Source organism: Amblyomma americanum, chromosome 5 (genome assembly GCF_052857255.1).
Source record: "Amblyomma americanum isolate KBUSLIRL-KWMA chromosome 5, ASM5285725v1, whole genome shotgun sequence".
NCBI lineage: Eukaryota > Metazoa > Arthropoda > Arachnida > Ixodida > Ixodidae > Amblyomma > Amblyomma americanum.
This window is the reverse complement of record NC_135501.1, coordinates 74,655,045-74,667,515: the sequence shown is the minus strand read 5'-3', so window position 1 is coordinate 74,667,515 and position 12,471 is coordinate 74,655,045. Positions and strand designations below refer to the sequence as shown.

Below are 12,471 nucleotides of genomic sequence, written 5' to 3'. Positions count from 1 at the left end.
TATGAAAAACGTTGTGCTCTCTTTCTCAGCTCGTGCCACCTTTGAAGCTTCAGAGAAGCCCAACCGCATGATCCGCTGGTCGACATTACATGCCCAGCCATGGACCAGCGAGGCAGCGCGCACCTCCTTTCGGGATGGCGCCGTCGGATCCTCCGGTCGTCGGACTGTCGCCGTGCCCAGGGAACAAATTGTGGTTTTTGTTTAACTTTCTGTTTTTAGTGCACTTTACGTGCAACATTTTTAATAAAGTCTCTCTCGAGGGTTATTTTCTTGTGTTGCATTGTTTTGTGGAATCAATTTGCTTGTGTTCGTAAGAGTGATCGGAAAATCCTTTGTATCGTCGGTTTGCTCCGTAAATTTTGTTTTGTTTCTTAACCTTTGTCTCCGACCCATCCTCTGGCTTGTGACCGGCGAAATCTGGGCACCACACGAGCACCCCGTCTTTCAATTGGTATCTCGCTTCTGGCGGGGCTTGCCACGCTGAGTCGAGGGCATCTCCTGTGACACCGAGGCATCCTCATTAACATTACCGACCCGCAGCACAGAGTCTGCGACCTGCACACTAATTCATCCTGATCAAAGGCACTGCCTACGACATATACTCCTACCAAGCGGCACCGAATGAATGCGCCCGTGGCATGTTCCACGGAGTCCCTCTCGACCACTCATACAAATACACCAAGGACCGTCTCAGTCACTTGCAGAACCCTCCTATCCTCGACTTTAGATGCATGGGCTTGACAGAGTCCATCATCATCCTCTTCGAACAAGAATGGGTGCCCAAGCACATCTACTCCTCTGTACTCTACAGGTGCTACCTCTTCAAAAAAAAGATCGAGTACTGCCGTAACTGCGCCGCACTCGGCCACCGTGCGTATGTGTGCCCGGCTCCCAAGCAACGCCCCTGTCCCGGCTCTGACCAGGTCGAACCACCTGAGGATTACTTCTGCACGTCGCAATGCAAGGTCAGCAGCAAAGCACACCTGATGGTGGACAGAAAGTGCAAGGCGCGCTTCCGCACCGAATACCTCGTAAAAAAGAGGCATTGGGATGCCAGGCGAGTTGCCGAGGTAAACGCCAGCCAGGCTCTCACCAGTCAGGCTCCACTAAAACACCGCACCGCTCCACGACCCGCAAGCACCACCACCCGCAGCTCACATCTAAGTCGTTTCCGGTGCCGCAGCCTGCCGGATCAAAACAGCCGTCCACTCCTAGCAAGCCCAAGGCCCGGTCCCGCTCCTGGACTAGAACCAGGCCACCACCACATCCAGTTCTACCGAGACCACCTGCCCAGGCACCCGGCCGCTGCACCAGTGAGGTGAGCTTTGCAGGCAGTAGTTTTCCAGGACTCCACCAACCCCCTCTATGAAGAGCTGCTGTTTGTCCGCGCGCAGCTCGCCTCCCTTCAAACCACCAACCTCCATTTCCAGGCACAGCTGCATGCCCACCAGCAGGCCCTAACCCCTACCCGGCACCAGCAGCCCCGGTCGCTCCTACCCCCGCTCTTCCACCACCACGTCTCCCAACTCGTGAACCGCTGGTCAAGAGGGCCGCAACACCCACTACCTCCTTGACCACACCAACCCCGACCGAGGGAACGCCAGCCCTGCGTCCCAATTTCGAACAACTCCTGAGGCCAGAGTTCCTGCCGCGGTGCAGATGGCCATGCAGGCCATCCCAAATCAATTCGCCAGCCTCACAACCCGTCTGGACGAATTTGCTGGCCAAATTGACGAGCTATTTAACGAGAAAGATGCTCTCTACGCGACGGCTTGTGCTGCTGTGCGGCCTAAAAAAAAGGCCCAGCTCCATACCCACCCCAACTGTTCCACGGCAAACGACAGCTTCAATGATGGCGAGATCACGCACTAGCCTCACCATTTGGCAGTGGAAGTATCGAGGCTTTAGTTCGAAGCGGGGTCTGCGTCACCAGTTCCCACCTCGTGCAGACGGCCCCGACGTTCTCGTGCTGCGAAGCCCTCCAATTCCCTAACCCTACTCAACCACGTGCCCATCGTCGCCTTTTCTCCTACAGCCCCTCGGGTCGCATTTCTTGTACGCCGTGCGCTCACTACTATTTCCCACCCCTTAGACGCCCCGAAATAGATCATCACCTCATTGAACTCGTGCCGCAGCGCACTCGGGATACCAGTCGCTTCATCCTCAACGTATACAGCCGCCCGAAGAGCCTGCGGCAGTACTTCAACCGACTATTCACGCTTGCCAAGCGAGCCGCACAAAAATGCCCTTCCTGATTGTAGGGAACTTTAAAGACCCGCACACGGCCTGGGGCTATACAGCCGACACCCCCAAGGGGTGCAGGGTATGGCTCGTAGCTCAGCAGGCCGGCATCTTCTCACAGACCCCACCACCCCTACTCGTACCGGGAACCGCGTCTGCACAGACAGTACTCCTGACCTCACCTTCACCTACCTCCTCGCTCACGCTGCTTGGTGTAACACGCAGGAGAACTCTGGGTAGTGATCACTACATTATCGAGATTCTCCTAAAAGCAGGCCCAACTCGTAGGCCCTCTCGTGATGCTACCATCATGAAGTGGGAGATTGAGACGCATGCTGGAACTCTGTCTCGCCATAATTAGGAATCCCTCTGTAACAGTCTGGACGGCAACATGAGCCTGCCCAGACCTGGAACCTATTCCACCATCTCATTGATTTGACTCAGCCCAAGACACACGAGAAACACCTCATAAAGCTCAAACACACATCCGAGGCCTCCCCGCAGGAACTTCTCGAGAAGCTTCGTGATCTCTACATCCCCGCATATTCCTCCGCAGAGCACCCTCACTACGCAGGCTTCCCCAACAACCTTCTCGACAAACCGACCACCGAGGCGGAAGCGAGATCAGAACTTCAGCGCCTCAACGCATCTTCAGCTCCTGGCTCCGACGGAATGCACTACAAGGCACTCCGCACCCTCGATTCCCCCTCCGTCAAAGCCCTATCCGACTACCTCAACGAATGCTGGCTGTGCGGCGCCCTCCCACCTTAGTGGAAAGAAGCCGAAGTAGTCTATTGAGAAATCTGGCAAACCACTTCTCCCCGCTAACCTCCCTCCCACAGCTCTTACGTCGTGTGTAGGCAAGCTCATGGAGCACGTTCTCCAGGCCCGGCTCAGCCGGTATTTGAAGAACAACCTTATGCATTCGTGCATGTTTGGTTTCCGCCCGGGCTTATCCACCCAAGACGTATTTCTACAACTCAAGCACCACATGCTTGACTCCCCCGCAGGCGACATTAAGGCTATCTTCGGCGTCGACGTAACTAACAAAAGCTTTCGACAATGTTACTCACGCAGTTATACTAGAAGGCCTCCACGCCTTAGGCCCGCGGATGCAGAATTACGTCCGCTATTTCCTCTCTGAACGCACAGCCACCCTCACCATGGGCGACCATCGGCTGTGCGGTGTCTCACTGCCAGCACGGGGAACTTCTCAGGGTGCTGTACGGTCTCCTATACACTTTAAACATAGTCCTACTCTAACTCCCCCACCAACTCGACCAAATACCCGAAATAAATTTCAGCCTCTATGATGACAACATCACGGTCCGGGCTAATCGAAGCAGTGATGCCGACATGGAACACAACCTACAGTCGGCCCTCAACATCATCGATTCATACGCTCTCGAGGGGCCTGGCCTGCTCTCCTAAATCAGAACTCTTCTTCTACCGCCCCAGGGCGCACGAACCCCACAACCCTCCTATCTCACTCACTCTAGGGAACAACATCATTCCCTTGGTCTCCAAGATTCGCATCATGGGCCTCGTCCTTCACTCCCACAGCGCGCATGGCAACACCATCCAAACTCACCAGACCCAAGCCCAGCAAGTCACCCATGTCATTCGGTGGGTGGCGAACCGGAGCTTGGGTCTGCGAGAGCGGAACACTCTCAGCCTCACCCAAGCCTAGATCACGAGCCGAACGGCGTACTCATTCCCCTCTTTTCCCCTAAAGCAGAAGGAGTGGGACCGCATCAACGCGCTCCTCAGGAGCTGCACGAAGGTCGCCATTCGTCTCCTCCCTAGCACCTCTACTGCCCGGCTGCTAAACCTCGGTACCCACAACACGTTTGAGAAACTGTCAGAAGCAACCCTAAGAGCACAGCTGACTCGCCTGTGGAGTACCGCGGCAGGCCGCACTCCACCCTGTCAGCTAGGCATCACCCCGATCACCCATTCTACCGACGGGGTTTCCCTAACTCCAGACCTACGCTCCCATTTCATCATCCTTCCAATCCCTCAGAACATGCACCCCGAGCACGACGGAGAACGCGGGCAGCCCGCGCCAAAGCCCTGCACAAGCTCAACGGCAAAAGGTCAAAGGTAGCCTACGTGGAGGTGGCAGTGTACTCGTCGTGCTCCCGCATTGTTCTCGCCGTCACTAATAATCAGGCGCGACTAATCGCATCAAGATCCGTCACCACAGACTTGACGAAAATTGCAGAGGAAGCGGTCATTGCACTCGCTCTCATCTCCACGACTGCCACTAAAATTCTCTCCGACCCAATACCCGCCCTATCCAATTTCGCCAAAGGCCTGATATCCAGCAGAGCGGCTCGGCTTCTATGCTTCTCGAACCCCACCCACCCTGTAACAATTATCTGGACCCCCCGCACACGCAGGCCTCCAAGGTAACGAGGAGATCCACTCCCTTGACCGAGGCCTCACTTTCCAGGCCGGAATTAGAACTCCTCCACCATCCCAGGAGCGTCAGCTTACGTTCAAAGATATTCTTACCTACTACCGAAATACCCGGCGCGTTTACGCACCGCCGGTTCCTTCCTTAACTTTAACCCAGGCCTCCCGCTAACGCCGACTCCAGACCCGAACTGCTCCCTACCGTATGCTCCTTCATGCCTGCTACCCCAATCAATTCCACTCTTCCTGTAAACTGTGCGGGAAACCGAGAGACTTTCTTCACGTCCTCCTCACATGTCCTACCTTCCCAAAGCCTCCATCCCGAACCACGACGGAGTCATACTGGAAGACTACCCTACCCAGCTCCTCTGCTGCTGACCAAAGCCACCGCGGCGGGTGCGCCGGATAATTACCGATGCCTTGAAGCGGATAGCCCTCCAAGGGCTGTCCTTTGCCCTGCAAGGGCAGCCACCTAAGGGTTGCCTCGTGCCATGTTAGCGCGTTTTCCCCCTCTCTGTATTGCTTGGCAATAAATGTTTCTACTACCACCACCAACACGCTATAGGAGTGTCCGGGAATGCAGGAACGATTGCGAACAGGCGACACCCGCTACATCTACAGGGTCTTTCGTCCTTTTATGTTTAGCACTGTGAAGTCAACGTGAGTTTATCGGTTGGAATGCCTGTCGCAAGTTGGCCTCGAACTTTACTAGCACAAGTGTGCTATAAGCAAACAGAAATACTATGACATTATCTGGAACACTCTCCGACTGACTGTGGCGAAGCAATTTTGTTACGGAGGATAGGAAAGGGGCGGCAGTTACACGTTACGAGCAAATAGTGCTTCAGACGATGGGGAAGAACCGGGAGGGATAGTGCTCCTAATATCTGCTCTGCACGCTGTCGTCACACTCGCCGCTTTGGTGGCTTGTGGACGGCTGGTGCGACGTATCGTTTTTGGAACAGCTCTCGGCGTCTGCGACGAGGATTTCCTTTTTGTTTTTTGAGGAAAGGAAACGGCGCAGTATCTATCTCACATATCTCGGTGGACACTCGAACCGCTCCGTATCGGAAGAGATAAAGGAAGGAGTGAAAGAACGCGGGAAAAAAGACGTGGTGTCGTGGAGGTCTCGGGAATAATTTCGACCACCTGGGGATCTTTACAGTGCACTCATACCGAACAGGGCATAGGTACCTTCGCGTTAAACAGTAATAATAGTTGGTTTTTTGGGAAAGCAAATGGCGCAGTATGTCTCATATATCGTTGAACACCTGAACTGCGCCGTAAGGAAATGAATAATGGAATGAGTTAAAGAAGAAATGAAGAAAGAGGTGTCATAGTGGAGGGTTCCGGAATAATTTTGACCACTTGGGGATCTTTAAGGTGCACTGACATCGCACAGCACACGGGTGCCTTAGCGTTTTGCCCCCTTAAAACCGCAGCCGCCGCGGTCGGGCTCGAACCTTGGACTTCGGATCAGTAGCCGAGAGCCATAGCCACTTAGCCACCGCGGGGGGTTCACATTCGCATGCATCAAAACGCCGCCACCGCGGTCGGTTTCGAACCTTGATACTCCGGCTCAGTAGACGAGCGACTCATCCCCTAAGCCAAAGCGGCGGGTCTCAGCAACCATGGTATCCGACGAATTTTCCTCCAATGGGGCTGGTAAGGCATTCGCCTTGGAACGCAATGTTTTCGAAGAAGTTGTGTTGCCGCACTACCATGCACAGGAGCATGTATAAGTAAACACTAGGTAGATGTGTTTTAGGGCATGGAATTATTCCTAGAAAACATAAATAGCAGAAATGGCAGTTCAGCGTGCGAAATAAGTATCTGTAGTGCTCTAAGCTGCGACATTTCAGAGGCATTATGTCCATGGAACCCAAGGAAGCGACGCGCAACTGAACAGGCACCCCAATCAACCCTTTGCCTGCAACTATGTTATAAGCTTCTGCTAAGTTATGGACACCTTTCACAATTAGACTGTGAGTGGTCTACAGCCCGAGCAATTGCTTGTACGCAGTTTGCTTCAGCCTTGCTTTGGTGGATCAATGATGGCATAGCTACCCCGCATACGCAGCGTTCGCTTATTTCCCGTGTGGTCTTTGCAATTATCAGGCAGTATACGTTGCCTTAACACGAAATACTTCGAAAAAAAGTGGCTGGAGTTTTAGCAATCCAAAGCACGAAATATTGTGTGAAATCACAATTTAACGCGACCGCGTTCAAGGCCCCGTTACACAGAAAATCCGGAGTCGCCGTTATCGGCGTCGGCGTTGTTGCCGGTGTGAGTGATAAATGGAGTGACCCAGGCAGCCACACCTGGAGAAGCAACCTATATCTCGTGACATATTGATGTCATCACAACCTACCCACCGGAATGTCAGCAAAATAAATACCTTGCTTAATGGCAGTTTAATTAATGGTTGACCGGATAGATCGCTCGGAAAGAGCAAGTTGGCTCGCACAAGACCCACAGGTGGAATCACCTATCATCGCAGGGCGGTGGCGCATTCCTTAACCGTTGGATTATTGTCCAAGGTGTAGTATGAGGTCTCTCAGGGTCATGTGAACGCAAAGTTGAGAATGACCAATTGCGCTTATATAGGCATTAATTCATTAACCCTAACAACAATAGCTTCGTGCCTTGTGATTTGTGTTTTTTTGTGGTGTAGTTTTCTTGCTTGGTTATTGCCTGTCATCTCTTACATTTCTGTTTCCTTGTGAAAAACTTAAGTTGAGAGTAAAAAAAAAACAGCGCTTTTCTTGTGTTTTTTCTCCCCGTTCGTCTCCGTTTATCGCGCTCTTTTGTAACATGATCATTAACCCTATCGCTTCATATCCTTAAGGCGGAGCCTTAAGTGTCCCGTGCATTTCTTTTTCGCAGCTGGAAGCCACGTCGCCGTATATCAAAACACGAGTGAGGTATCCATTGACAATGGGAGCCATTTATGCACTTTCCATTCTTCAAATTCAACGGATTATGCAACGCTGTGAACGCCAGCGCCAATGCACTTGATGTACGCCGGCCGCTTATTGCTCCAGTGCCACCTCGCTACCACAACGTTGTCAACGACAACGCGTGCAGTGCACATCTCTTTATCACCACCTCCACGTACCTCAAAGCGCAATTGAAGTGTCCACTTGCTTAGGGACCCAGTTATGCGCCTTTCCTTTCCTTCCTGACTATCGCAGAGGTTTCAGATCCACATGAATATTTTGCGGGGCAGGAGACTAATAGTGCTTTAGCACTTAATAAATTTGTTTTCGAACAAAGGAAATGACGCGTTAACGCTCACTTCTCGGTGAACACCCTTAACCACGCCATTAGGGGAGGGACGAAAGTGGGAGTGAAAGAGAGGCAGATGTGCTGTAGTGAAAACGTCGACATCCAGGGGTGTTTATTGTGGGCAGAAATCGCACAGAGCACGTGCTGATCCCGGTGCCTCAGTGGTTAGCGCGCTCAGCTAATGGGCTGCAGTTCCCGGGTTCGAACCCTGCAGCGGCAGCCGCGTTTCGATGGAGGCGGAACGCAAAAGGTGCGAGTGTTCCGTGCGATGTCAGTGCGCGTGAAATATCCCGAGTGGTTTAGGGAAAATATTTTACTGAAACCGTTTAAGAGGCCGTAGCGGGAGTTGTGGTTTCAGTGTTTAACCCGGTTGGCGTAGGCTGCTGTGTGGGCAATTTGTACGAGTTCATTTTGACTCGTTGTGTCCAAGCCCGTCAGAGTTGCCTCCCACCCCTCCTCCACTGGCTGGGTATTATTACTCATAGCCAGATTTCGTTGCAGGCCCATAGCAAACCGTACAGGTTCGCCTTCTTCCCGTGGAGTTCTCACGGCGAGTCAAACGACTCCGGATCTATTTCGCGTAGTCTTCATGGTTTCTTGAAATTCCTCATCTGTAGGCTTCGGACGTGTATTCACACCCCTCTGTCTATTTTGAAATTGCTTTGGAGCCCTCTGCTACGACTCGTCGTTCTTTATTTTGTAGCGAGAGCTACACTATGCTGGCACGTCGAGTCTCCAGCGTGGCACCCCTTGAGCTCCGTGGCGGCGCCGTGGCTGGTCACGTGGTTGGTCACGTGGTGTGCAGCAGGCGAAACAAAGGAGGGGTGTGGAGCGGCGGAGAGGGTGAATTCACATTCAGTGACGAAGATGAAGAAGTAACGCCTAGCAAAACGGAGCGGCGAAAGACTGGCTTTGCAATTCGACTGAGCGAGTTTCACTCGGCCAGATGTAGCTCTCGCGTCACTCCAGGTTTAACCAGAGCTAAATAACAGCCGATTTTTTTTCTTTAACTCCCACCTTCCTTCCTTGCCTTGTGGCGTGCTTCGGGTGTCTACCCAGACGTGAGACAATTCCTGCGCCATCATGTTTCCTGAAAAACCAACTTTCAGTTTGTTTTCACACAGGTGCCTGTTAATTTTCGCGTCTATCGAAACGTGCCGTTATGACTCGAATCCGGGAACTTGGACACAGTAGTGGAGACGTTATGGCGCTCGGGTACTGAGCCGGAGTTGCCGGGTTCGACCCCAGCTGGGCGGCCGCGTTTCGATGAAGGCGAAACTGAAAGGCGCCCGCTTGCTGTGCGATATCAGTGTTCGTTAATGATCCCCAGGCGGTCGAAATGATTTCGGAGCCCCAGACTACAGCACCTCTTTCCTTCTTCTTTAACTCCTGCCTTTCTCCCTTCTCTTACGGCATGGTTCAAGTGTGCACTGAGGTGTCAGAATGACTGCGCCATTTCCTGTCTTCAAAAAACTAATTTTTACCTTTTAGACATTGGAACCCGGGTTCCCCTCACAAACGTGGCACGTGGTCGATAGAGAGAGGCAGAAAAGATGGGGTGGGTACAGCACACCGTACACGAGCTAGCCACATTGCTGTAAATGTGCTTTCTGTGACTGTCCGCAACTCACTTCCAACACGCCACGACGTCATGCATCGAAATGCGAACAACCCAGAGAAAACAGAACTACGTGCTCACGCTGGTCACGGTTCACTCTTTGATCACAACATAGCTCGATAGGTTAGCATCCTCGTTCTGCTGAAGCCTCCGAAGCATTGTACTTCGGAAGAGGAGTACGAAGGTTTCAGTTTACTGTCCATGCCAGACTGATCTATGTTTACAGTGCACATACCTTCAAGTATTTCCCAGGTGGATGTAAAATGTGACAAGCTCTATATTTCAGAGGAGCCTTCGCTTACGGCGTCCTCCTATCTTAAACCTAAATTCAACTTCCAGGCGCAGAAAGTTGGTTATTATCCTGCCGCGCAATGACAATCTAGAACTCGTCAACCGTTAACTTTGGTTCAAGAATTAGTAGCATATCTTGAGCAAGGGCCTATGTAAACACGAAGTTCTGTGTACAAACTGAGCACAGACTAATCATGACTCCTGTGGTTCAGGGGCACACACAGAGGTCGAAAATATACGATATTAGTTTATCAAGAGCGATAACATTTATTTAAAAAAAAATGCCTGAGTTTAGGTGGGCGCTTTTGTAATGAAGCACCCTATAAAACTAGGACTTTGCTCGAATTAAGTCGCACTGCATGCGCTACTTACGACGGAGTGTCCGTAATCGACTCTTGGGCTGTACACGCGTGGATCTTTGAGGTTTGTGGGCGGCATAATGATGCAATCGGACCTGTTCCTGTCCAGGTAGGAGATGTGACCCAGGGAGATAATGCCAGTCGGGATGAAAGTTGTCCTATAAAGCAGGCGGTAAGACATGTAAGAAAACCGAAGGTTGGTTTCAAAACTAGTTAGGTATAAAGGATTGCATAATTAACGGTCAGTAACTAGACGTTTCAAAAGTGCTAGAATTTTCATACTAAGTGTTAAAGGTATCGTTACGGGCGCAAAACCTTTATTTCTAGGCCGGCTCACGCGGGCGTACAAGGTGTACCAAGTTAGTTCTTGATAGAGTCCAATCGACCCAACTTCCACCTTTTTCTTACTTCCGCTGCTTAGTCTTCACTCACCTGACCCTGACCCCTGTGCAGCCGAAGCCCTTCAGGCCAGTTATGTTGTGTCCCGACAGTGGCATGGCTTAAGACGAGCGACATGTGAGAGTTCAGTCTTCACGGAACAGCGACCAGTTGCGGTAAGGCGCACAATCTGATATGTGGTGTCACTGATTCTGGCTACGAGACGTAAGGGCCATCGTAGTGAGCCAGTAGCTTTTGGTGCATGCCGCGGCGCCTGACTGCGTGCCAAAGCCTGACAATTTGGTTTGGAGTGTTCTTGTTGTTAATAAAATAACAATGGGAGGAAAGGATGTTGCTATCCGCGGCACCTGCCATCGGAACGTGAAGCATATGAGCTACCAGCGGGAAGAAAAGGACCGGAAGATGGAAAGAAAGGGGGGACCGATAGTGAGGAAGCATAGGTGCAGGGAGTAATATACACTACGTACAAATAACTAATATCGAAATAACTTCGGGATTCTGCTCCACGCTTGAGAGGACTAATACTCGGTGCAGGGGCGCACAAAAACTTGTTGAAGGGGGGGGGGGGGGGACGGCCTGTCGCAGCCCACGCGATGTCTTCCACGTCAAGACAGATGGGCTGCCCTGCGCAAGGCCTAACATCCGCGCGACCATTGTCTGCGTGTGGGAGCATCGACTCTCGCACACTCTCTCCTTTGGCCGTCGCAAAGTGGCCGCTCAAAGTAAATATTTATATGCCGCGCTCTTGCCGTGTGCTACAATTAAAGAGAGAAAAAAAATACGGCAGAAGCGCACGCTAGCGGCTCAATGGACAAAAGAAAAACGAGTGGGGGCGCCACATGCCGGCGGTGGCTATCGCAGCCATCCGTGAAGCGCTTTTGAGAAGCGAAGGATCACATGTAGCCAATCCGACGAGCTCCTTCAAGTAAAGAAAGGATCTCGGCGATGCAAAGATTGTCACTTGTAGAAAATGGTACGATGGTGTCCAGGATGTAGCGAGGAGAGGGAGCGTACAAGAGGCAGAATGGACTGTATCCGGTTTTTTGATATGCGGCGGTATTGAAGGCTTATGTGACGAAGGGCAGTAGGTATCCCAGTCCTCATGATGAAGAGTCCACATACATGGCAAGCATGTTCTGTTTGTGCGTTCCGTCAAACCGTTTGTGACATGGCGTTGAGTGCCTGTAGGTAACCGTGTACAAACGTAGCAGCTCTTCAATGATACTTGATGTGAACTGGCAGTGTAGGTCATGATTACCACTCGCAGTGGTCGATGCCGTAAGTGGACAGAGTTCATAAGACATAGCGGCACTTAATCCGCGGTAGCCGCTGGCAGAGCAGCCGTTTCACAATAACGTGCAAGGTAGCCCACACACACTAGGATCCAGCGATTGCCTTTTGGCGATTTGGGAAAAAGGGTCGAGCAGAACATTTCCAATCTGCTCGAGCGGGCTGCTGTCGGGCGCCTCAGGGTGAAGTGTGCCAGGTGAAGCGACGGTAGAGTGTTTGTGCCGCTGACACTGCGTGCAAATGGCCATGTATCGCTCTGTCGTGGAACACATTTTCGACCAGTAAAGCCACTGTTAGGCTTGTTGGAGTTTGCCATTCCATCTCAGATGTCCGCAGGCAGGGTCGTAGTGCATGACACGCAAAATGAAAGAGCACAGAGCCGTTAGAGCAACGATCATGTATCGTGGGCCCACATAAAATTAGTTCTTGTTCCATGACAGAACGTCGTGTATACAAAAATCGCCTGCAACTCCCTAATAATGCGCGGAGGCAGATAAAGGTTGTGGAGCCGGATATTCACGCCCCTTAGGTTTAAACACCTAGACATCAAGCCACTCTGAAACGAT

The 12,471-nt window shown here is 51.9% G+C and overlaps 1 protein-coding gene across 2 annotated transcripts in view; it reads right to left on the bottom strand.

Moving 5' to 3' along the window:
• Positions 1–12,471, bottom strand: part of LOC144132550 (uncharacterized) — a 49,200-nt gene that overhangs the window by 17,700 nt on the left and 19,029 nt on the right. For both annotated transcript variants that reach the window (XM_077665041.1, XM_077665040.1), the window contains one exon: positions 10,230–10,374. In XM_077665041.1, the coding sequence (XP_077521167.1) occupies positions 10,230–10,374 (145 nt within the window). The remainder of the gene's footprint in view (positions 1–10,229; positions 10,375–12,471) is intronic.